This window comes from Oncorhynchus tshawytscha, linkage group LG14 (assembly GCF_018296145.1).
Source record: "Oncorhynchus tshawytscha isolate Ot180627B linkage group LG14, Otsh_v2.0, whole genome shotgun sequence".
In the NCBI taxonomy this organism is placed as follows: domain Eukaryota; kingdom Metazoa; phylum Chordata; class Actinopteri; order Salmoniformes; family Salmonidae; genus Oncorhynchus; species Oncorhynchus tshawytscha.
This window is the reverse complement of record NC_056442.1, coordinates 10,556,842-10,582,237: the sequence shown is the minus strand read 5'-3', so window position 1 is coordinate 10,582,237 and position 25,396 is coordinate 10,556,842. Positions and strand designations below refer to the sequence as shown.

General features: G+C 41.4%; 2 protein-coding genes across 5 annotated transcripts in view; one reads left to right on the top strand and one right to left on the bottom strand.

The window, feature by feature from the left end:
• Positions 1-4,641: 4,641 nt before the first annotated feature.
• LOC112266533 (ras-related protein M-Ras-like) lies at positions 4,642-8,928 on the bottom strand. 3 transcript variants are annotated; one of them, XR_006078779.1, is made up of 7 exons: positions 8,763-8,928; positions 7,066-7,277; positions 6,621-6,774; positions 6,381-6,480; positions 6,209-6,288; positions 5,580-6,060; positions 4,642-5,549 (listed from the first exon to the last, which is right to left on the bottom strand). XR_006078779.1 is itself a non-coding variant. In XM_042297038.1 (6 exons), the coding sequence occupies exons 2-6, from the start codon at positions 7,268-7,270 to the stop codon at positions 5,973-5,975; spliced, it is 627 nt and encodes a 208-aa protein (XP_042152972.1). In that variant the 5' UTR covers positions 7,271-7,277; positions 8,763-8,928; the 3' UTR covers positions 4,642-5,972. The 3 variants fall into 3 exon arrangements, 1 of the variants encoding a protein (XP_042152972.1); XR_006078780.1 differs by having other exon boundaries at positions 4,642-5,519; XM_042297038.1 differs by having other exon boundaries at positions 4,642-6,060.
• A 799-nt stretch (positions 8,929-9,727) lies between these two features.
• Positions 9,728-25,396, top strand: part of LOC112266532 (tyrosine-protein phosphatase non-receptor type 4) — a 38,440-nt gene continuing 22,771 nt past the window's right edge. Inside the window, exons 1-2 of one of the 2 annotated variants that reach the window (XM_024444090.2) lie at positions 9,728-10,167; positions 16,189-16,343. In XM_024444090.2, coding sequence (XP_024299858.2) covers positions 16,206-16,343 — 138 coding nt within the window. In that variant the 5' untranslated portion in view covers positions 9,728-10,167; positions 16,189-16,205. The remainder of the gene's footprint in view (positions 10,168-16,188; positions 16,344-25,396) is intronic. The other variant, XM_024444089.2, reaches the window with a different exon arrangement.

Here is a 25,396-nt window from a genome sequence, read left to right as displayed (position 1 = left end):
TTCCAGAGAAATATAATATAATAAAATACACATAGAATCAAATGGATATACAGGGTATAAGCCTAGCAAGCAAATATGAAAAATCTGATATATTCTCCAGAACTCCTTCACATTATGTTGGCCTATTGAAATAGGCATGTTAATTCTCTATGCTGCTGTTGGTCTTTCTATTGTATGTCGTGCTCTGCATGATTCACTGTACGACTCTCTGAGCTAGACCATTTCTCCTATATTACACTTTTAGAGGTTGATCACAAAGGGTCGCATTACTCATCAACCCTCTTCACTACAAAGTACACTTAGTCACAAACCTAAATTGGATTATCATGAATTGAACATCACTGGCTAAAATGCTACATGCTTAGAAAAAGGGCTACATAAATCTGATTAGATACAGTGGGGCAAAAATGTATTTAGTCAGCCACCAATTGTGCAAGTTCTCCCACTTAAAAAGATGAGAGGCCTGTAATTTTCATCATAGGTACACTTCAACTATGACAGACAAAATTAGAAAAAAAATCCAGAAAATCACATTGTAGGATTTTTTATGAATTTATTTGCAATTTATGGTGGAAAATAAGTATTATATAATAATTTGGCAGAGATACATTTTGCATTTTTAAAGCACATTTCCTTCAATTCTACCCATGTGGAGACTTTTAAAGGGAAATTAACCTCGTATTCATCATTTTCAGCAACAAACCAGTGTCTATATACAGTGCCTTCAGAAAGTATTCAGAGCCCTTGACTTTTTCCACATTTTGTTACGTTACAGCCTTATTCTAAAATGGACTGTTAAAAATCCTTAGCAATCTACACACAATACCCCCATAATGACAAAGCAAAAACAGGTTTTTAGACATTTTTGCAAATAAATAAAAAACAGAAATACCTTATTTAGATGTTTCTACAACTTGATTCGAGTCCACCTGTGGTAAATTCAATTGATTGGACATGATTTGGAAAGGCACACAACTGTCTATATAAGTTCCCACAGTTGACAGTGCATGTCAGAGCAAAAACCAAGCCATGACATAGAAGGAATGTCCGTAGAGCTTTGAGACAGGATTTTGTCGAGGCACAGATCTAGGGAAGGGTAGCAAAAAAAATCTGCAGCATTGAAGATCCCCAAGAAGACAGTGGCCTCCATCATTCTTAAATGGAACAAGTTTGGAACCACCAAGACTGTTCCTAGAGCTGGCCACCCGACCAAACTGAGCAATTGGGGGAGAAGGGTCTTGGTCAGGGAGGTGACCAAGAACCTGATGGTTCCTCTGTGGAGATAGGAGAACCTTCCAGAAGGACAACCATTTCTGCAGCACTGCACCAATCAGGCCTTTATGGTGACCAGACGGAAGCCACTCTTCAGTAAAATGAGTTTGTTTGCACATGACAGCCGACTTGGTTTTTGCCAAAAGGCACCTAAAGACTCTCAGACCAAAACAAGATTCTCTGGTCTGATGAAACCAAGATTGGACTCTTTGGCCTCAATGCCATTCGCCACGTCTGGAGGAAACCTGGCACCATCCCTATGGTAAAGCTGTGGGGATGTTTTTCAGCAGCAGGGTTTGGGAGACTAGTCAGGATCTAGGCAAAGATGAACAGAGCAAAGTACAAAGAGATGCTTGATGACAACATGCTCCAGAGGGCTCAGGACCTCAGACAGGGACGAACGTTCCCCTTCCAACAGGACAACGACCCTAAGCACACAGCCAAGACAATGCAGGTGTGGCTTCGGGACAAGTCTCTGAATGTCCTTGAGTGGCCCAGTAAGAGCCCGGATATCAAACATCTCTGGAGAGACCTGAAAATAGCTGTGCAGCAACACTCCCCATCCAACCTGACAAAGGTTGAGAGGATCTGCAGAGAAGAAAGGTAGTTTCTCCCAAAATACAGGTGTGCCAAGCTTGTAGCGTCATACCCAAGAAGAATCAAGGCTGTAATCACTGCGCAAGGTGCTTCAACAAAGTACTGAATAAAGGGTCTGAATACTGATGTAAATGTATATTTTTTAAAGAAATAAGCAAAAAAATTCTATAAACCCGTTTTCGCTTTGTCATTATGTGGTATTGTGTGTAGATTAATGAGGGGAAAAATAAAGGCAGTGAATGTGAAAACAGTACTCGTCTATGATCTGTGGTTAAAAAGACAATGTCCAAAAACAAATGCTTCTCTGTGACATCACATGGTAGGATTAGAAGTACAAAACAGTGATTTTCAAAACCTGGATGTCACGGTGGTATCAAGAGAGTCAGGAGACAGGCACAGGAATGTGTAATAGTTTTTTTTATTAATCCCAAATTACAGAGTGCCGTGTAAGGGCACGGCGACGAAGACCAAACAAACACGTAATAAAAACACAGGGTTGAAACCCAAACAAAAGAGAGAGAAGTACCTTGAATAAATACACACGCGTACAATGATTAACCCACAGGATGAGACCTGTAATCATCTGCGCAATCCACAAGGGCACGAAAGCCAAAACACACAGCACAGGTACTCACACAGCACAGGTACTCACACAGCACAGGTACTCACACAGCACAGGTACACACAGCACAGGTACACACAGCACAGGTACACACACAGCACCAGCAGACATAGTAACAATAATCGACAAGACCATGGAAACCAAAGTGCACATATATTCAAATACTAATCAGTGAGAATAAGGGACAGGTGTGCGTGATGAAAGTTCCGGAGGGATTCGTGACACCTGAACGAGTATCTAGCACAAGGTAGGGTATTTTCTTGCTCCCCACATCACCTTGAATCTCATATTGCTTAAATTTTTTTAACCTTTTGATGATGTCATCGGGGAGAACATTTCAACTTTATATTTAATTCTACAAAACTTAGAAATGAACCAATTTCACATATGTTGACACTGGTATTGTGCTAACCCTAACCCTAAAATGCAAATGAGGTTGAAAAGTTGCCCTTTAAAGCAAATTACCTGCAATTCTAATCATTTTGACATGGGGCAGAGATTTTTTTTTAAAACAGCACATTTTATTTGCTGGAGCACCCACCCATAGCACGCGCTCCAGCAGGTATATTTCACGGGTCACCTCCAAAGCCAATTCCTCCTTTGGTCACCTTTCCTTCCAGTTCTCTGCTGCCAATGACTGGCACAAACTGCAATAATCACTGCAGCTGGAGACTCATATCTGCTAGCCCATCCAACTACGTCATCCCCATACTGTTATTTATTTTGCTCCTTTGCACCCCAGTATCTCTACTTGTACACTCATCTTCTACACACCTAGCACTCCAGTGTTTAATTGCTATATTGTAATTATTTCGCCACTATGGCCTATTTATTGCCTTTCCTCCCTTATCCTACCTCATTTGCACACACCGTATATAGACTTTTTCGATTGTGTTATTGACTGTATGTTTGTTTATTCCATGTGTAACTCTGTGTTGTTGTTTGTGTCGCAATGCTTTGCTTTATCTTGGCCAGGTCGCAGTTGTAAATGAGAACTTGTACTCAACTAGCCTACCTGGTTAAATAAAGGTTAAATAAAATAAATAAATAACAAATTTCATGCAGTTCTACACATCTGCCATGGGGCACAGAGACATTTTTGCTGTTTTAAAGAAAGTTTTCTGCAGTTCTACACTTTTGCCATGCAGTGGAGAGAAAAATTTGAAATTTTATAACACGTTCTATGCAATTCTACTCATTTTGCCATGTGGCAGACAGAATTATTTGCAGTTTTGAAGCTAATTTACTGCATTTCTACAAACATGCCCCAAGTTTAGATAACTGGCCAGTCAAACTTAGCAATCTAAAAATTGTTAGCTGACATGGCTAATTGAGTGACTGTCAGTGACAGACAAAACAATATTTTGAACTTGCACCTTGTGTATTCTACTATTCTAACTCGCAACAATAAGTTCAGACTGAGTTCCAAAAAAACCACACATAAGCGACTTACGCCTGGAGCCGGACTTGGAAGTGACTTAGTGTATTGATACACCATCCAAAGTGTAATTATAACTTCACCATGCTCAAAGGGGCATTCAATGTCTGCTTTTTTTTTCTTTTTTTCCCCCCATCTACCAATAGGTGCCCTTCTTCTTTGGCATTGGAAAACCTCACGGGTCTTTGTGTTTGAATCTGTGTTTAGAATTCACTGTATGTGTGGAGTACAGAGACGAGGTAGTCTTTCAAAAATCATGTTAAACAATAGTATTGCACACAGTGAGTTCATGCAACTTATGTGACTTGTTAAGCTAATTTGTACTCCTGAACTTATTTAGGCTTTCAACAACAAAGGGGTTGAATACTTATTGACTCAAATGGAAAGATGACATTTCAGCTTTTCAATTTTAAATCATTTATAAACATTTTGAAAAACGTGATTCCATTTTAAAATGATGGGGTCTTGTGTGTAGGCCAGGGACACAAAATCTAAACTTAATCACTTTTAAAGTCAGACTGCATCACAACAAAATGTGTAAAAAGTCAAGGGTTGTGAATATTTTCTGAATGCACTGTATATCCCCAAAACAAAGGGCCAAACGTACAACCATGCTAAATGTTGTTCCATTCTTGCAATTACATTTATATCCACTGGAGGGCACCATCAACACACTAATATTCACTGAGAATGACAGAGACAGACAGTCTTCTGTTTCATAATTATGGTTTTATCCAGACAAAACCAGTTTACCCGAGATGTGAAAAAACATATAATAGAACACAAAATGTATTAACACACATTTATTACTTTGCTTACAAATGTTTTCTTCCTTCAATTTCTTAGGTAAGCTCTGTGCTTTGTGCTCTCTGGAGTAGCCATGTACTAATGATAACACAGCTATAAATTACTTATGTAAAATAAATAGTGAATAAATAGTAGCAAAGCAAACTAATATTCAAATGTGAAAATTAGATTTCATCGTCTAGGCCATAACATATCCAGGGCACTCATGCACACACAAACACACACACACACCACAATTGTGTGTTTAAAGTGTTTTGAGAAGTACACAACTACATCCAGTGAGCACTGATAAGCCAAAATTGTCTTGGTTCATAAATGTACATTCAAATAAGACATTTGGTGCGTTCAATAAGCTACAATGCAGTTATATAACAGTCTTGTTCAGAGATTATAAAGACATTCTCCCTGTATAAGCTATGGGGCTACACATTGGCAGCCTCCCAGGCTTTGACACAATGTCTGGAGTCCCTTTGCCAGCTGCTATGCATTTGGAATCTCTCTTTCTCTCTCTGTATCTCTTTCCTCACTTTCCCTTCTTCTCTCTGTTGTCTGACAGGCCCACTGATTCCAACACAAACAGACACATCCTCTCCCCTCCTCTCACTCCCCTCTCTACTATACTCCCCCTTGCTGGGGAAAGCTCTCTGTTTCCTCCCTCTTTCCAGTGCTTTACTCAATGGCCTCCATCTTAATGAAAACATGGACCAAGTTTTAAAGACCTACCTCTGGGTAAAACGACATTTAAACTTCTACCTCTTAGTAAAACAATGTTTAAAGGCCTACCTCCTAGTAAAACAATGTTTAAAGGCCTACCTCCTAGTAAAACAATGTTTAAAGGCATACCTCTTAGTAAAACAATGTTTAAAGTCCTACCTCTTAGTAAAACTTACAGTATGTCTAATTATTGACATATTATCTTTGTGAGCCAATATGACCAGTTTCTCTGTCAAAGATCTTCATTGGTAGATAAAGGCAGTAATGCTAAAGTGATGCCACTTTATCTCCATGTTGTTGAGTAAGTTAGTGCACATCCCCAGAAGAGCTGTAAATTATTCCACTGGTCCTTTTAGGGCGCGTCAGTCACATCCCATGTCTGGGCAACTCCCTACTACCTAACTCATGTGCCAGGGTAGAGGGTACAAACTGCCTCCTGGCACTCTGTATAGAGAGTAAACACTCCTAAATGTAATCATCTTCCCGCTGTCCTGTAGGGAGCAGCTGTACAAGTAAAAAACATCATAGGACAACACAGTGCAGTCGGTGGGACTTGGCCCGCCACTTGGTTTTCCTCTTTGTCTTCTGGCTCCTCTCTGGAATCTGTTGCCTGGGTGTGTGAGAGAGAGAGAGAGAGAGAGAGAGAGAGAGAGAGAGAGAGAGAGAGAGAGAGAGAGAGAGAGAGAGAGAGAGAGACTCTCATAGCATTTGTATCAAACAGACAAACCTTCTCTAAATAATCTGTGGCGGCAACATACCTGATTACCCTAACTAACTCGTGGAACGCCTTGTCAACATTCATGGCTGTGTCCTTAGCACTTGTTTCAATGTAAGCTATCTGTAAATGAAAAAGCTCCGAATTTAGTATGGAGATCAAAACAATATCTGTAGATGATATACAATATTTGTAAAGTTCACACATTCACTCACACTGTGTTTACTAGCCATCTCCCTCCCCTGATCACTGGGTATTTTACGTAAATGCAGCAGGTCCACTTTGTTGGCCACAAGAACCATAGGAAAGGATTCCCTAAAAAACAAGGAAAATAATAATGAATGAATGAATGAACGAATGAATGGGCGGACTAATTAATGCACAAATAACTGAATGAATTAATGACTGTTGTCCTGGCCACGGCCACCAGTGGGAAGTTAAGTAGTAAATCCCACCGGTCCTTCACCCTGAGGATGAGTTGATGGAAGCGGTCCACATGTTCAAAGCTGGCCTTGTCTGTGACAGAGAACACGATGAGGAACCCATCCCCAGTCCTCATGTACTGTTCCCTCATAGCACTGAACTCCTCTTGGCCTGCTGTATCCAGAACTGCAGAGACATGCACGATCAGACAGGTCCCACATATAACATCTACACTGAGAACAGTATTATGAATGATCCTGGTTATTCATAAATATGTGTAACTGTGTGCTGATCCCGCAGATCTAACAATGGCTGCACAATAATATGATCCCTTTTTTCTCCTTATAACAGAACATTCCATCTTGTTCTTCAGTACATTGGAAAGATTATTTCGGGGAAAACGATATAGTACTTTGGCCAGGTTAAGAGGTTAGGCTTCTTATTTGTAATGTATGTGCTATCTATAAATCCATTTACCGTCCAATATGGCCCACTGGGCATCAATCTCAGTGTGTTTGAGGTAGGAGTCCTCGATGGTGGGGTCGTAATCAGGGACAAAGATCTTCTGAAAGAACTGAATGGTGAGAGCACTCTTCCCCACTCCCCCATCCCCCACCACTACCAGCTTATACGTGGGGAGATTGTCGCTGGGAACAGCGCTCGTTGCCATAGTGACAGCCATGCTATACCTGGAACACAGAGGGAAGAGAGAAGATGGTGTATGTCTAAAGTGATGCCATTTAGAATGGGCTTTTTGGCCCTCTCTTGCTCTGGACAAAAATACCTGACAAAAATCACAAATGAAATGCCACAGGTAATAGTGTGGTAATAGAATACATCTTAAATGAATATTATAAAAGCAGAGATCCTTCTTTTTCACTGCAATGCATAGAAAACATGGTAATCCTAATGTTTTATCTTGCATTCCTTACATAGTCGCTCACTCACTGGGCATAAAACAGTATCATTCTTATGTTGGAATACCCACACCATCTCACTGAAAACATCAATCACTCAAACAAGGCTGAGGTCTGTACTGTAGCAGTCTATCCCTCGTCTCCAGGATCTTCACTGACGTACTTAAGTCAGGGAATCACCCACCCACACACAACACGCCATGAGTAAGCAAACCCAGCCTGCAGCTCCATACAATGGCACTGGCCTAACAGGATGAGGTCACACATAGAGTTCTTCCTTCCTGCAGTCAACAATGGCGGGACGTGGATGGTTTCCTTTCTCAGTGGATACTGTAGCCTGTGTCCCTGGGCAAAGCAGGAAAGGGACCCAGATGCCCGTGGAAATTACAGGCCCTCCAGAACAATGTTGTAGGCAGAGAATGGGCCAAGGGCCGACCAACTCAAACAATTCTCAGTCAAACCTGAGGGCTGGGGGAGACCCTATTCTGTAGGGTACTTCTTTGGGTTCCAAGGGGTATCATATTCTCTAGGGCAGGGTTCCCCAACTGGCGGCCTGTGGGACAAATTTGGCCCACATGGGGGGATTTGTCCCCCAAAGTGTTCAAAGAACAACAAATGTCTACAAATTATTTGCAATTATGTTCCAGCCCCCCACCCACCCGCTCAAGAAAAACATCGTCCCACGGCTGAATCTAGTTGATGATCCCTGCTCTAGGGTCATTATGAAAATACTGTTGTTGTCTTTTTCCAAAGTGTTCAAGATAGGCCTACAAGTTCTTTTTCAGTTATATGTCATCAAAGGCTGTTCTAATGGCATATTATGTAGGCCTACCTGCAGAGCACAACCTGTTGATCAAGAGGACTAATGTATGTAGTAGTCTGACGTGGGTGATTCCTTTATTTCTCAGACACATTTCGCGCACACATTCACCTCATTTGTAATCAGTCAGATCTGTGACTCATAAATCCCCATTCATCTGTGATTCACAAATCCCATAACCCCACTGAACACTTTAGTTTTTATTGTGCCATATTCGACCCAATAACAAAGTTGAACAATTATTTGCTTAGGCATAACCAGTTAAAGTGGGATCCCGTATTGTAAAATGCCTCGCCATTCCATATTATGCCAAGGTATAATTTGACTTTCACACACATTTCAGTAGGATACAGCTAGTTGTGACTTTACATCTGAAAACACCAGACATCTCAAAGCAAAGCAATCTGTCGTAGCCGATTAAATAAAAAAAAGCTTACCCCAATATATTTACTGTAAATTCGCGTGCATGAAGTCACATTTCTTGCCTTCTCATGTTGTAAAGCTGACTTCATTCAGATCTGTACATTTCTATCCAATCAATTTCATATCACAGCTGCTGGAAAAGCCAGCATCTGCCACAAAAATGTAACAGTTACTTTGCGTTGCAACAGCTGATACGATAGGTTTGCTCCAAGCGGGAGAAGGGGGGTCAACATTTCTTATTTTTTGAGCAAATAAGCCATTATTTTAATGATTATAGGTCACATTTAGAGTTTTGTCGGGCTTAATTTAAGTGCTTAAATTATTGACTTCAATGTGTTAAGTTTTTTAGCCTGCCAGTTTTGGAGGATAAGTAAAACAATATTTGAACAGGACCCCCCTGATGTAGAAATGTAGCATTCCACAATGTCTCAAGTCCAGATGTGATCATATAAAAATAATGCAAGTAATTTTCAACCAATGTATAGCCTATTGCTTATTTACAAAGTATCTATAAACTATCTACAAAAATGAATAAATAACCATTTATTAACAACTTACAAACTCTCCATGAATAATTTTAAGTAGGCAACACCTTAATGTTACTTACGATTTACCTACAAGTGGGCAGTTCTAGATGAGGATGTACAATATCAGAGTTTCTGCATTTCATTTTGAAACTATATACGATATACACGTTATTACCATTCATCTCAAATAGAAGTGGCATGAACATAGAATTGGCCACAAGATGGGAGTATAGGATATTTATTTGCAAAGGTAGATACATGTTTAATAAGCGTTTAATATATCACACACAAACTACCTTTATGGAAAAATATTTGAAGTTACGTACAATCTAATAATAATAATAATAGTATTAATATTTGATCTTTTTCCCATTTCTGACAATGTAGGCAGCACGCGCGTGCGTGTTGTGAAACCTGCGCCTCAAATGCCACGCCTACTAGTTTGACAGACATCACCCCCGTTCAAAAAAAAATCTGTTGTGGAGTTTACGCCATATTTCGTTGCTGCCCCATGGTTTATGCTGCACGGTTTAAATGATCAACGTCTTCAAACGAGTTTGTATTTGAATTTAAACTGCAGTTTGGGGACCGCGGAAAGGAAGTTCTGTTTTTGTGTGGTCATACCTACCTGCTCGTGCTTGCCTTGCTCGCATTACAATGGTTGCGTCCTGTATTGACGTTTGCCTGGGTCCATCATCGCTGTGGTGCTGAAAAGAAACGAACCTGTGCGGCCGAAACGAACCTGTGCGGCCGTAGCGAGTATATGCTGCTGCGAAGGATGAGGAGGTTTCTGTGGATCTGCAGCGGTTGAATTGCACCACCTCGCCCACTTATTGCTGTGTTCTTGATTTTATCCCTCAAAACCTGGACTCTACCGGCGCAGTTTATGAAGGTAACGTTAAGCAACCTGCATAATAATAACGTCATGCCATGGTTAGCTTGCTAGCTTGCATAGCACAGCTGTTGTAGCAAGTTAGCTAACTAGATGTTAATCTATCCAGAGACAGTATAGCTACACCTCTACGTTAGCTGATGCTAGTCTTAGTGACAGTGACAACTATTTGATGGCCTGGTGGTTGGCTTTCTAGCTAACTAACATCAATGTGTTGTTCTTTTTTCGCTGTCATATGCCAGTTGACAGCCATATGGGCTACAGTTAACTAGAATAGAATGAAACAGAACAGAATAGAGTGTGCATTTCTAACCTATGGCAGGTTTTGGGAGAGGGAGGGAGTGTAGGCCATGGGAGAAGGTAGAGGCTAAATATATGTCTGGGTCAATAGATGGATAAACCTTTTTCTTGAACCTTTTTCTTGAATTAGTACACAGAGAGACCCCACTGATTCTGATTACAGGTAGGCTACACACTGGTTTAGCTGGTTGACATAATAAACTCCACTCGGATTTCATACAAGTCCTGTTTGCCTGTAATAATGCATTTATGACACGTATTCATGTTGTATTCATGCTGCTGGATGCAAGACCCAGTGCTCGGTTCCTATCACAAGAAATATGGAAGCTCTAGTCTAGTGCACTGAATGACTTCATAGAAACACTCGGCTTCTAAATCTACCTGCTGCTACAAAGAAAGACTGAGTGAATAGAGCTTCGTCGAAATGGCATTGTCCCTGGAATCTATAGATTCCCCAGTGATGTCATCATGATATTTCCTTCTCTGCCTCCTTTGCTGACCATAGTGGAATATAGAGCTAGAGGAGCAGCCATTTGCTATCACACAATCTCAACTCTCTCTCTCTCTCTCTCTCTCTCTCTCTCTCTCTCTCTCTCTCTCTCTCTCTGATCAAGAGCTGCAGGGCTATAATAGAAAATCAAGAGAAAGAGTAGAAAGGAGAGGATGATTGTATCCTCCATCTCTCCATCTCTCTCTCTGTCTGTCTAAAGCAGCCTCACACTTTTAGAGACTGGGTCAGTTGTTGTCAAGTGCAAGGCTTTTGACAGTGCAGTGAATGAGAGTGATGGAGTACATGGGATTTGTTGGGGGAGAAGGGGGGGTGTGCTGCAGACAACGGAAAAGTGTGTGGTAAATTACATAAAACACATATGTGCTCATGAAGCTCTAAAACAGGATGAGTCACTAGTGGGTCTACACTGTAGTGTCCCCACCTCCGTGGTTGGGGGTGGTGAGTAAGTAGCTACACTGCTGCTGGGGCTAAATATTAGAATGAATGAGATCGATAGCAACAAACACCTCTGGAGCTTTAAGAATGGGAGAGAGGGGCATGAAGGAAGGAATCCGGGAGAATGAGAATGGGGTTTTATCAATGGCAAAGTTCTCTAACCTCGAGCTCACAGCACTCAACAACATAATTGTGTTTGTTAGGTTGTTCATCATTATGCACAATTCTGTGTGGACATAATTGATAGCCTATGTTGCACAGGAGTGCAGGTGATTTTAATTTGCGACCCAAAAGCCTTTTCAGAGTAAATCTCTTATGTCATGAACAATGTTGTTTAGATTTGTGCCCAGGGTTAAATGGCTTGTTAGCTACTGTTGGCTTTACCCTCACAAAGCTAAGAAGGCTTGCTAGACCACGCACGGAAAAAACTGAGAATAGTGGAAAGAGAGAAAAAAAGAATGCATACGCTCTCTAGTGTCACGCATGAGTGTGTGATCTGTGATGCATGTGTAGCGCTCCACAGTTGATCTAATGATGGCAGCCCACCAAATGGCATCCTATTTCCTACATAGTGCACTACTTTTGACCAGAGCCCTATGGTGAATAGGGTGCCATTTGGGATACATCTGTGGTGACTGAGGTCTGCAGAGTGGAAGATCTGAGAGGAAGGGGAACTCCCTTTGTGTGTGGAACATAACCTATCTGGGTTGTGTTCAGTAGGCCACATTGTAGCAAAACGTGTTGAAACGAAAATGAGTGTTTGTTATAGAGGTCGACCGATTAATCGGAATGGCCGATTAATTAGGGCCGATTTCAAGTTTTCATAACAATCGGAAATCTGTATTTTTGGACACCGATTTGGCCGATTATTATTATTTTTTACACCTTTATTTCATATTTATTTAACTAGGCAAGTCTTATTTTCAATGACGGCCTAGGAACGGTGGGTTAACTGCCTCGTTCAGGGGCAGAACGACAGATTTTCACCTTGTCAGCTCGGGGGATCCTGTCTTGTAAACTTATAGTTAACTAGTCCAACGCTATAACCACCTGCCTCTCGTTGCACTCCACAAGGAGACTGACTGCCTGTTACGCAAATGCAGTAAGCCAAGTTAAGTTGCTAGCTAGTATTAAACTTATCTTATAAAAAACAATCAATCAATCATAATCACTAGTTAACTACACATGGTTGAAGATATTACTAGTTTATCTAGTGTGTCCTGCATTGCATATAATCGATGTGGTGCGTATCATTGCTCCAATGTGTACCCAACCATGAGCATCATTGCCTTTCTTAAAATCAATACACAGAAGTATATATTTTTAAACCTGCATATTTAGCTAAAAGAAATCCAGGTTAGCAGGCAATATTAACCAGGTGAAATTGTGTCACTTCTCTTGCGTTCATTGCACGCAGTCAGTGTATATGCAACAGTTTGGGCCGCCTAATTTGCCAGAATTTTACGTAATTATGACATAACGTTGAAGGTTGTTCAATGTAACAAGAATATTTAGACTTATGGATGCCACCCGTTAGATAAAATACGGAATGGTTCCGTATTTCACTGAAAGAATAAACTTCTTGTTTTCGAAATGATAGTTTCCGGATTCGACCATATTAATGACCTAAAGCTCATATTTCTGTGTGTTATTATGTTATAACTAAGTCTATGATTTGATAGATCAGTCTGCCTGAGCGGTGGTAGGCAGCAGTAGGCTCGTAAGCATTCATTCAAACAGCACTTTAGTTCGTTTTGGCAGCAGCTCTTCGTTGTGCATCAAGCATTGAGCTGTTTATGACTTCAAGCCTATCAACTCCCGAGATGAGGCTGGTGTAACCAAGGTGAAATGGCTAGCTAGTTAGCGGGGTGCGCGTTAATAGCATTTCAAACATCACTCACTCTGAGACTTGGAGTAGTTGTTCCCCTTGCTCTGCATGGGTAACGCTGCTTCGAGGGTGGCTGTTTTCGTTGTGTTCCTGGTTCCAGCCCAGGGAGGAGTGAGGAGAGGGACGGAAGCTATACTGTTACACTGGCAATACTAAAGTGCCTATAAGAACATCCAATTCTCAAAGTTTAATGAAATACAAATGGTATAGAGAGAAATAGTCCTATAATTCCTATAATAACTACAACCTAAAACGTCTTACCTGGGAATATTGAAGACTCATGTTAAAAGGAACCACCAGCTTTCATATGTTCTCATGTTCTGAGCAAGGAACTTAAACGTTAGCTTTCTTACATGGCACATATTGCACTTTTACTTTCTTCTCCAACACTTTGTTTTTGCATTATTTAAACCAAATTGAACATGTTTCATTATTTATTTGAGGCTAAATTGATTTTATTGATGTATTATATTAAGTTAAAATAAGTGTTCATTCAGTATTGTTGTAATTGTCTCTGATTTCTGTTTTATAACCCATAGTGACCCATACTGTATCAAATAGGTAATGCTGTTCTGTTGAACTTGGTGTGAAAACACTAAAGACAACGGTAGGCCAATATATCACCTGATGGATCTGTAAAGCAATGTGTATCCTACTTTATTCAGGAGTTAGGTTACTAACTTCGGTCTAGGGCCTAGGAGTTGCATTGGGATTCAAGGTAGGCTAGCTCCTCTGCATTTGGCATGGTGTCTGTCTGGTCTCTGCACCCAGCTCCAGCAATTCAGAGCTGTGGCTCTATCACTGAAAGGTCACTCAGCCCCATAGACTCAGCCTATGATTTGGACTCTGTTATGGAGGGGGGTGGTGTTGGCAGGCGAGCCAGGTTTGAAGCGGGTTACACTGACACACGGGTTACACTGACACACAGTCGATCTGCTCCCATCCCTCAAGTTCATGGCTATTGGATGGGACCCACCCTCTACTCAAGGCTAGCTGCCATGGCCATTCACTGCCACTTTTGTGTGGTTGTCCTGGATGCCAGAGTGACAGAAAGTGCAGTAAACGAACACAGTGACAGACAGTAAAAGTCAAAGTAGGTATTTATGGATCAGTATGTTAACTAGGATTCTGTTGTGACTGTTCCATGTGTTGACATCTGCACACTGTAGGTGATGTTTTTGGACTGCAACTTTGTTCAAAGGAGGGCCTACGTTGTAAATAACCTTAGTCTTTTTCTTTCTTTTTTTTTTACACCCTTTTTTCTCCCCAATTTCGTGGTATCCAATTGTTAGTAGTTACAGTCTTGTCTCATCGCTGCAACTCCCGTACGGACTCGGGAGAGGCGAAGGTCGAGAGCCATGCTGTCAGGGTGTTTTATTAAACCAGCTCACAAATCACAGGACACTGGACTACATCAGTAGCCACAAAACCCCACTCAGACACAGTCCAGGGGAAAAAACACCTGTTAAACATGAACTAAAGAAAACGCAACCCAAACTAACTGACAGTCAAACGAAAACAATCCCGCACAAAAACCCAAAGGAAATGTCGAGATAAATACCCCCCTAATGAACCAAAATGAAACCAGGTGAAACACAAAACAGACATAACCAAAAGAAAAGGAAAAAGGATCGGGGGCAGCGCCACCCGGGAATAACCTTAGTCCTGAGACTCGTTGGGCCTTTTTCTGTTGGTAAGCGATAGTAAACAAAAACGGTCATTTCCTGAATAGACTTGAATAGATAATAAGGTATGGTTCAAGCCAGGACAGCTCCACTCCCTAGATATTGTTTAGGCCTAGTTTGACCATTTCATTCAAGCATTCAGAACATGGAAAACATAGACAAAGTGCATGTGAACTGTTAAAAACACGTTTAAATAATGGGAATGATAAACATGATAGAATAATAGCTAGTAGGTTTTTGAAGCGTCTGATCCCTGATCCCCTTGCTTTAACCTCTCTCTAACTGTGAGAAGTTGAGACCCGTGACATGGTATTGACCCATGTGGGCGTTCTGGGGATGGGGCCAGAACGCCCATGCAGGGAAAAGGTCAAAGGTGATATAGCCTATCCTAGTTGTTTTAAAACTCTTTCTATGTTTCTGCAGTCACTTTTCTCCCTAATATTTGATATGATTGTGAAATATGATTTTAATAATTATTACCCTTCCCCTGTTATTACAACTTTATAACTCAGAATTAGGCCTAACAGCATCCATCCGAGCGTGCGTGTGGACTCTGGTAGGGACGTGAAGACTGCTAACCCTCCTGGGGAAGTCCTCTGTAGTGTGTGTAGCTCTCTTCCTCCCAGCGGTAGTGAACTGGGTCATGCCTCACTGAATCACTGAATCCTTTCATTGTACTGCAGCCTGACTGTGAGAGCGTAGACCATAAAGGATCAAGGGCCTTGGATCTGCTAGGGATCTCTTTCTAGACAATACTAGAATGAAGTATGACATCCTCAGCATCAGTCACAGATTTAAGGAGGAGTGTGTTGTCTTACTTGACTCAAATATGCCGTTGCCGACTGTTTAAATAAAAAGTGGTATACTGGTGTTGAGGACGAGGCTAACCATTCGCCATTGCAGAATTTGTTTAACTAGGCAAGTCAGTTGAGAACAAATTGAGAGTTGAGAACAAATTCCTACCCCAGCCAAACTCTCCCCTAACCCGGATGATGCTGAGCCAATTGTGCGCCGCCCTATGGGACTCCCGATCATGGCCGGGTTGTGATACAGCCCGGGATCGAACCAGGGTCTGTAGTGATGCCTCTAGCACTGAGATGCTGTTCTTTAGACCGCTGCACCACTCTGGGGCAATGTAATGTATTTAAATGCAGTATAATAAAAGGTCCCTCACCCTGCTGTTTTCTTTCTCTGTGTTGCAGACCCAGTGTGGACAGTAATGACCTCACCCTTCCAGTTGCCAGCTGGCAGTAACTACAATGAACGAGCATCAGAGCTGGCACAAGACAGGCAGCACACAGAGGTGGTCTGTAATGTTCTTCTGCTGGATAACACAGTTCAAGCCTTCAAAGTTAACGTAAGTACTGTACTATACTACTCCCGGCATCTACACTGACTGTACAGCCCTACATATCACCATAGAGAATGACTGGGTCAGGGCCTGCTCTCTCTTCTCTCAAGACCAGTTGTCTATCAATAGGCTACGCAGTAACCAAGTAGGCCTATAAAGATAAATGAGACTTTGTTTAAAGGGCAATTCTGCCGCTTTTCAACCTGTTGTTCATTACCTCCAGCACCATACCAGTGTCTACATATGTGAGAACGGCACGATTCTATGATCTGTGGTTAAAAATATATTTTTTAAATGCTTCTCTGACATCTCAGGGTAGGATTAAAACTAAGAAGAATGGTGAATTTCAAAACTTGCAATGAGTTTCTAGCCAGAGGGAGGCCATTTTCTAGCCAGAGGGAGGCCATTTTCTAGCCAGAGGGAGGCCATTTTCTAGCCAGAGGGAGGCCATTTTCTAGCCAGAGGGAGGCCATTTTCTAGCCAGAGGGAGGCCATTTTCTTGCTCCCCACAAATCTTATAGTGTTTAAAAATGTCATCGGGTAGAACTTTTTTACTTTCTATATTTTTCTACATAATGTAGAAAAGCGCACATACAGTGCATTCGGAAAGTATTCAGACCACTTTACTTTTTCCACATTTTGTTACGTTACAGCCTCATTCTAAAATGGATTAAATAGTTTTTTTTCGTAATCAGTCTACACACAATACCCCATAATGACAAAGAAAAAACAGGTCTTTAGTATTTTTGCATATAAAAAAATAAATTATACAAAATAATGAAATATGACATTTACATAACTATTCGGACACTTTACTCAGTACTTTGTTGAAGCACCTTTGGCAGCGATTACAGCCTCAATTCTTTTTCGGTATGACGCTACAAGCTCAGCACACCTTTATTTGGGGAAGTCATTAAATAGTCATTCTTCTCTGCAGAACTTCTCAAGCTCTGTCAGGTTGGATGGGTAGCGTTGCTGCACAGCTATTTCCAGGTCTCTCCAGAGATGTATGATTGGGTTCAAGTCCGGGCTCTGGCTGGGCCACTCAAGAACATTTAGAGACTTATCCCAAAGCCACACCTGTATTGTCTTGGCTGTGTGCTTAGGGTCGTTGTCCTGTTGGAAGGTGAACCTTTGCCTCAGTCTGAGATCCTGAGTGCACTGGAGCAGGTTTTCATCAAGGATCTCTCTGTACCTTGGTGGTTCCAAACTTCTTCCATTTAAGAATGATGGAGGCCACTGTGTTCTTTGGTACCATTTCCCAGATCTGTGCCTTGACACAATCCTGTCTCTGAGCTCTACGGATAATTCCTTTGACCTCATGGCTTGGTTTTTGCTCTGACATTCACTGTCAAATGTGTGACCTTATATAGACATGTGTGTGCCTTTCCAAATCATGTCCAATCAATTGAATTTACCAAAGGTTGACTCCAATCAAGTTGTAGAAACAGGATGAACCTGAGCTTAATTTCGAGTCTTATAGCAAAGAGTCTGAATACTTATGTAAATACGGTATTTCTGTTCTTTATTTTTAATAAATGTGACTCACCACCTAGATTTTGTCTGATGTAGCAACATTTGAATTTCATTTAAAAAAAACAAATGTTACATTGGATAAAAATAGACTCAGATCTACAAAATGGTGTATCATACACAGCATTTATGAGGAACAATGGGAAAGTAATTCTACTTTGAAAGTTTATCCACTTGTAAACTCACTTTTGAGAAAAGGGCCTTTGAATGTTTTGATACCTACTAGAGAGCTCTCCTTTGTCTACACCCATTCAGCATTGTTCACACCCTCTTAAGCCAGGCCCACCCGTCTCTTTAAGTATTCACATGAGGTCATGTGCTAAACACTAAAAGTGGTAGTATCTTACAACAAGGAAACATTCCAGGTTAACAGAAAGTGTCCAGATAAAAAAAATATTTTATAAATATTAGATGACGCTTACCCAGATACACTTGTCTAAATTGATGGGTCATGTGAAAGAAATGCTATAACCTCCAGCCATGTTCAGTGGTGGAATAAGTACTACATTGTCATACTTGCATGAAAGTGTAAATAATTTCAAATTCCGCATATTAAACCAGACGGCACAAATGTATTATAAGAAATAAATCATTTGACGGATAGTCAGGGGCACAATGTATTTAAGTATCAAAAGTAAAAGTATTTCATTTCAACTTCCTTATGTTAAGAAAACCAGATGGCACAATCGTATTATTTTTTGACAGATAGCCAGGGGGGACACTTCAACACTCAGACATCATTTACAAACGAAGCATTTGTGTTTAGTGAGTCCGCCACATCAGAGGCAGTATGATGACCAGGGATGTTCTCTTGATAAGTGTTTGAAATTGACAATTTTCCTGTCAAAATGTATGGAGTAAAACGTACATTATTTTATTCACAAATGTAGTGAAGTAAAAGTTGCCAAAAATATGAATAGTAAAGTAATGTAAAGTAAACTTCTTAAGTAGTGCTTTAATGTATTTTACCTTAAGGACTTTACATCACTGCCCAAATGCTTTCACACCAGTACATTAGAATACTTTATATACTGTTACACATGCACTTATCACATAGTATTCCATACATAAGTTAAGGCCATGCAACCTGAGTTGAAACCTGAGTGAGGTACACATGTACAGTACATATATTTAAGTGGTGGGCACTTAATACGGTCACATGATATTGTTGTGGAATGTCACAAAATCATGTTACGACCACACATATCAACAATATCAGCAACGGATGGCGTGTGTGTGTTAGGAGAGAGTCATGTGAATAGAGGCACTGCAGATAGTGCTGATAACTTGTCCGTCCGAACCACGCATCAACAAGGGAATCTATAGTCGGAGAACCTGTTTCTGTCCTGTTCTTGACTTTGGTGCAGGGCATGTGATGTCCATAGCCTCTTCGTCGCAAAACTCCCTGATCTTGGCAAAAAGATCATTTGTCTAGCTTTGTCCAGTCCAGGTGGTGCTTTTACAGGCAGACTATCTATGGGAGGAAGGATGTCAGCGTTGCGCTTCAGCTGAAACCTGGTCCCGACAGTCTGAACGCCCCTTGGCGACAACACCAGGCTCCAGAGCACCGAAGGTGTAAAACAGCGAATAACAAAAAAATCTGAATACATTACAACCCTGCACAACATCAATTCACCTCCCAAGTTTAGAAAATAATAACCTCATACAAATAAAAAAAATGTTTTACCTGAAGTGCTGGTACTGCTTGATCTGTGGCAGTGGCACTGAAGTACGGAGTCAGGTGTTGTTGCCAGCCATAGCATTCCACAAGCACCATACCATCTTCCAGTCCAACCAGCTGTGGAACGTTGACATAATATGAAAAAAAATAACTATAATCCCAATGTAACATTACTTGCAATACAAACCAATTGTCATAGCAAGCAAGTAATGCAACATTGGGATTATAGTTTTTTTTTTTTCTTATTTTACCCCCTTTTCTCCCCAATTTTGTGGTATCCAATTGTTAGTAGTTACTATCTTGTCTCATTGCTACAACTCCCGTACGGGCTCGGGAGAGACAAAGGTCGAAAGCCATGTGTCCTCCGAAACACAACCCAACCAGCTTAGTTAGCCAGCTTGAGTTAACCAAATACCATTAGGTTCAAACTCAAGCTGGCTAACTAACAGCAAGCTTAGCTTGCAATGAAAACAACTTTTGGCCAAAATTAGAAACGTATAATATCTGAATCTGTAGCTAGATTCTTACCTGTATACATGGATGAAAGCTTAATTTGCACAGCTTGTTTTGCCCGTTGTGTTTCACACCACCCGGGCAACGAAGGAGTGGCTTCGTAAGAAGCATTTCAAGGTCCTGGAGTGGCCTAGCCAGTCTCCAGATCTCAACCCCATAGAAAATATTTGGAGGGAGTTGAAAGTCCGTGTTGCCCAGCAACAGCACCAAAACATCACTGCTCTAGAGGAGATCTGCATGGAGGAATGGGCCAAAATAACAGCAACAGTGTGTGAAAACCTTGTGAAGACTTACAGAAAACGTTTGACCTCTGTCATTGCCAACAAAGGCTATATAACAAAGTATTGAGATAAACTTTTGTTATTTGACCAAATAATTATTTTCCACCATAATTTGCAAATAAATTCATAAAAAATCCTACAATGTGATTTTCATTTTTTCATTTTGTCTGTCATAGTTGAAGTGTACCTATGATGAAAATTACAGGCCTCTCTCTTGTTTTTAAGTGGGAGAACATGCACAATTGGTGGCTGACTAAATACTTTTTTGCCCCACTGTATATCCAGGGCAGCAATGTTATTGAGAGCAGTAGCAACATAATAACATAAGAAAAAACTGCAGTAGAAACGATTATTTACACATTATGAGCAGTTCATTTTATAGACCCAACATGCAACAGGTGGCTCCCTTTTTCTGTGGCTAAACCAACTAGGCTCATAATTGAACAATTGTATTGGTATTTACAGATGACATGCACGTTTGATATTAAGGCACATGAAAGTTCACATGTTTGAGAAGGCATTTCTGCCCAAAAAACGCATTTTGATTAAAAAAATAAAAAATCACGTTCAAAAGGCTCTCCTGGGAAGTCGTGACTTGCGACATACGCCTAGTTTCCTGAATCGGGTCACAAATGTGCAAACATTTCTAAAAACCTGTTTTCACTCTGTCATTATCGGGTATTGTGTTTAGATTGATGAGGAAAAACATTTAATTTAATCCATTTTAGAATAAGGCTGTAACGTAACAAAATATGGAAAAAGTTAAGGCGTCTGAATACCTTCCGAATGCACCGTATATAGACACTGGTATTGTGCTGGAGATAATGAAAATGTGGCTGAAAAGTGATGGAGTTTCACTTTAAAATACAGATGCATTGTAGTAGTTGGGACCAAAGGAGCCTGGGTCATTTTAGATATCTGTCATTAATAGCAGCATAAGCAGAGACATAGCAGAATGTCTGGCGACATTCTGGTTTAAAAAGAGACTCCAGGGGTTACTAGCCAACGGAGTAAACACTTACACCAGGACTGAACTGCACTCATCACAATGGCTTTTCCGAGCCAAGCATGGGGGATATCTGGCCCGTGTGGTGTACTGTGGGGAACGGGGGCAGAGAGGCACAATGTTAATGCATTCCCCTCTGTGAGGTACTCTAATTACAACACACACACATAGGACCTCAGTCTAACCCCCGACCGACCATCTCTGTTGCCCCGATACTCTTTGTTCTGTTCTGGTTCAAATAAGTCTGCTCAGCTGCTGACCACTAATCCCCTGGTCATGAATTAAGATGAGTTCATTTCAGGGACTACAGAGTTGTCATTATGGAGTCCTCTGTCTTTACTAGTGCCATGCAGGGCCGAACCAGGTCAGGGCTTCACTGCCAGTCAGGATTAGGTGAATACAGGCCCTCATGTTTGTGTGCATATGTGTTTGATTTACTTTGTTGGCGTTGATGTGGGTTCTATCCTCTGGGAACCATCCAGTGTGTACTGACACACATCATGTATAAACAGGTGAAGTCAGTACTGAATGACAACTGACAGCTCCATTATCATATCCTCTGGCATTCTACTGCCATGATGTGGGTTCTATCCTCTTGGAACCATCCAGTGTGTACTGACACACATCATGTATAAACAGGTGAAGTCAGTACTGAATGACAACTGACAGCTCCATTATCATATCCTCTGGCATTCTACTGCCATGATGTGGGTTCTATCCTCTTGGAACCATCCAGTGTGTACTGACACACATCATGTATAAACAGGTGAAGTCAGTACTGAATGACAACTGACAGCTCCATTATCATATCCTCTGGCATTCTACTGCCATGATGTGGGTTCTATCCTCTTGGAACCATCCAGTGTGCACAGACACACATCATGTATACACAGTTGAAGTCAGTACTGAATGACAACTGACAGCTCCATTATCATGTCCTCTGGAATTCTACCGCCATGCGGGCGCCACCTCCAATACTTGCAGTGCACAGGGAATCTACAAGATAGGCATCTGTTTAACTTCTAGAGCTGGAGAGTTTCAGTTAAGCCCCCCGTTAGCTGGTAGTTTGGTTCCCAACGTGGCTGCTGTGCATTAGCCGAGTGGCTGGACAGAGTATGACCTGATAGCTGCTGAACGCTATGGTTAGAGCTCATCTCCAGGTTGACACACAGCACTCTGATTTCACCCGTTGGCACCACATAGACTTGTGTGTGGTGTTTAGGGCTGTTGCGGTTACCGTATAACCGCCACACAGGCAGTCATGAGTCATGACCGTTGTAAAATTCCACGTGACTCGTAATCTCCTCTCATGCACTCTGGACATGTTGTGGTAGTACCTAACTCGCTAACGGTCACATCAAACACTTATCATCAAAACAGCATGTGCTTTTAAAACTCGCCTCACTGTGATGATCAATTTGAAGAAAAGAGTTCAGCAGCAGGTTGAAACTGAGTGTGAAACATGGTCCTTGTGGATGTTCTTTCAAAGCCTAACAACGGAATGGACAGCACTTTCTAAGGTGATGATTCATTCAAAACATCCATATGCATATTAGAGCTTATAAATCAAAATGATAATTGTGCCGTTATACAATATAGCCTTCTGCATATTACGCATGGCAAAAAAACTAAACAGATTGAAGATGTCTTTGGTCCATAATCGGTCTAGTCTTTACTGCAGAATTAAACACATTTGAGTAATCGCCTTTGAGTGTATCATTATGCATTCTGGGTGGTCTGGTTACCTTATGCTACGCTCCAAAATGTCTATCCACGAGTCTGGGAGAGAACTTATAGCCCTAGGCGATGCTGTTGGTTCATTGATTGTGCTAACAATTGTAGTGAATTTTGATTTTGAATGGCCTAGTAATAGGGCTTTTTAAAAATTATTATTCATTGGGTGACAAATGACCTTTTAGCTAGAGGTCGACCGATTAATCGTAATGGCCGATTAATTAGGGCCGATTTCAAGTTTTCATAACAATCGGAAATCGGTATTTTTAGACACTGATTTGGCCATTTTTATTTATTTTTTGTGTGTGTAAATCTTTTTTTTACATCTTTATTTAACTAGGCAAGTCAGTTAAGAACACGTTCTTATTTTAAATGAAGGCCTAGGAACGGTTGGTTAACTGCCTTGTTCAGTGGCAGAACGACAGATTTGTACCTTGTCAGCTCGGGGATTCAATCTTGCAACCTTACAGTTAACTAGTCCAACACTCTAACCACCTGCCTCTCATTGCACTTCACGAGGAGCCTGCCTGTTACGGGAATGCAGTAAGGTGCAAAGGTAAGTTGCTAGCTAGCATTAAACTTATCTTATAAAAAACAATCAATCAATTAATCATAATCACTAGTTAACTACACATGGTTGAAGATATTACTAGTTTATCTAGCGTGTCCTGAGTTACATATAATCGATGCGGTGCGCAAAAGGACTGTCATTGCTCCAACGTGTACCTAACCATAAACATAAATGCCTTTCTTAAAATCAATACACAGAAGTATATATTTTTTAATCTGCATATTTAGCTAAAATAAATCCCCAATTTCGTGGTATCCAATTGTTAGTAGCTACTATCTTGTCTCATCACTACAACTCCCGTACGGGCTCGGGAGAGACAAAGGTTGAAAGTCATGCGTCCTCCGATACACAACCCAACCAACACAGCGTGCATCCAACCCGAAGCCAGCCGCACCAATGTACCCTTATCCTACTCCTCCCCCAGCACTACTCCCATTCCCCACTACTCCCATTCCTCATTTGTTAACTTCTGTAACTGTAAAAGCCTTGGTTTCATGCATGTTAACATGAGAAGCCTCCTCCCTAAGTTTGTTTTATTCACTGCTTTAGCACACTCCGCCAACCCCGGATGTCCTAGCCGTGTCTGAATCCTGGCTTAGGAAGGCCACCAAAAATCTTTCCTCACTGTCTTAAATAAGCATGCCCTGTTCAAAAACTGTAGAACTAAGAACAGATATAGCCCTTGGTTCACCCCAGACTTGACTGCCCTTGACCAGCACAAAAACATCCTGTGGTGTTCTGCATTAGTATCAAATAAAGTCCATGGAGAATAAGAGCACCTCCTCCCAGCTTCCCACTGCACTGAGGATAAGGAAACATTGTCACCACCGATAAATCTACGATAATCGATCATTTCAATAAGCATTTTTCTATGGCTGGCCATGCTTTCCACCTGGCTACCCCGACCCCAGCCAACATCTGAGCACCTTCTGCAGCAACTTGCCCAAGCCCCCCCCCCCGCTTCTCCATCACCCAAATCCAGACAGCTGATGTTCTGAAAGAGCTGCAAAATCTGTCTCCCTACAAATCAGCTGGGCTGGACAATCTGGATCCTCTCTTTCTAAAATTATCCGCCGAAATTGTTGCAACCCCTATTACTAGCCTATTCAACCTCTCTTTCTTATCGTCTGAGATCCCCAAAGATAGGAAAGCTGTGGCTGTCATCCCCATCTTCAAAGGTGGTGACACTCTAGATCCGAATTGTTATAGATCTATATCCATCCTGCCCTGCCTTTCTAAATTCTTCGAATTTACAGTACTGTGCAGCCGTCTTCATCGACCTGGCCAAGGCTTTTGACTCTTTCAATCACCGCATTCTTATCGGCAGACTCAATAGCCTTGGCTTCTCAAATGACTGCCTCACCTGGTTCACCAACTACTTATCAGATAGAGTTCAGTGTGTCAAATCAAAGGGCCTGTTGTCCAGACCTCTGGCAGTCTCTATGGGGGTGACACAGGGTTCAATTCTCGGGCCGACTCTTTTCTCTGTATATATCAATGATGTCGCTCTTGCTGCTGGTGATTCTCTGATCCACCTCTACGCAGACGACACCATTCTGTATACATCTGGCCCTTCTTTGGACACTGTGCTAACAAACCTCCAAACGAGCGTCAATGCCATACAACACTCAATCCGAGTCCTCCAACTGCTTTTAAATGCAAGTGAAACTAAGTGCATGCTCTTCAACCGATTGCTGCCTGCACCCTCCCGCCCGACTAACATCACTACTCTGGACGGTT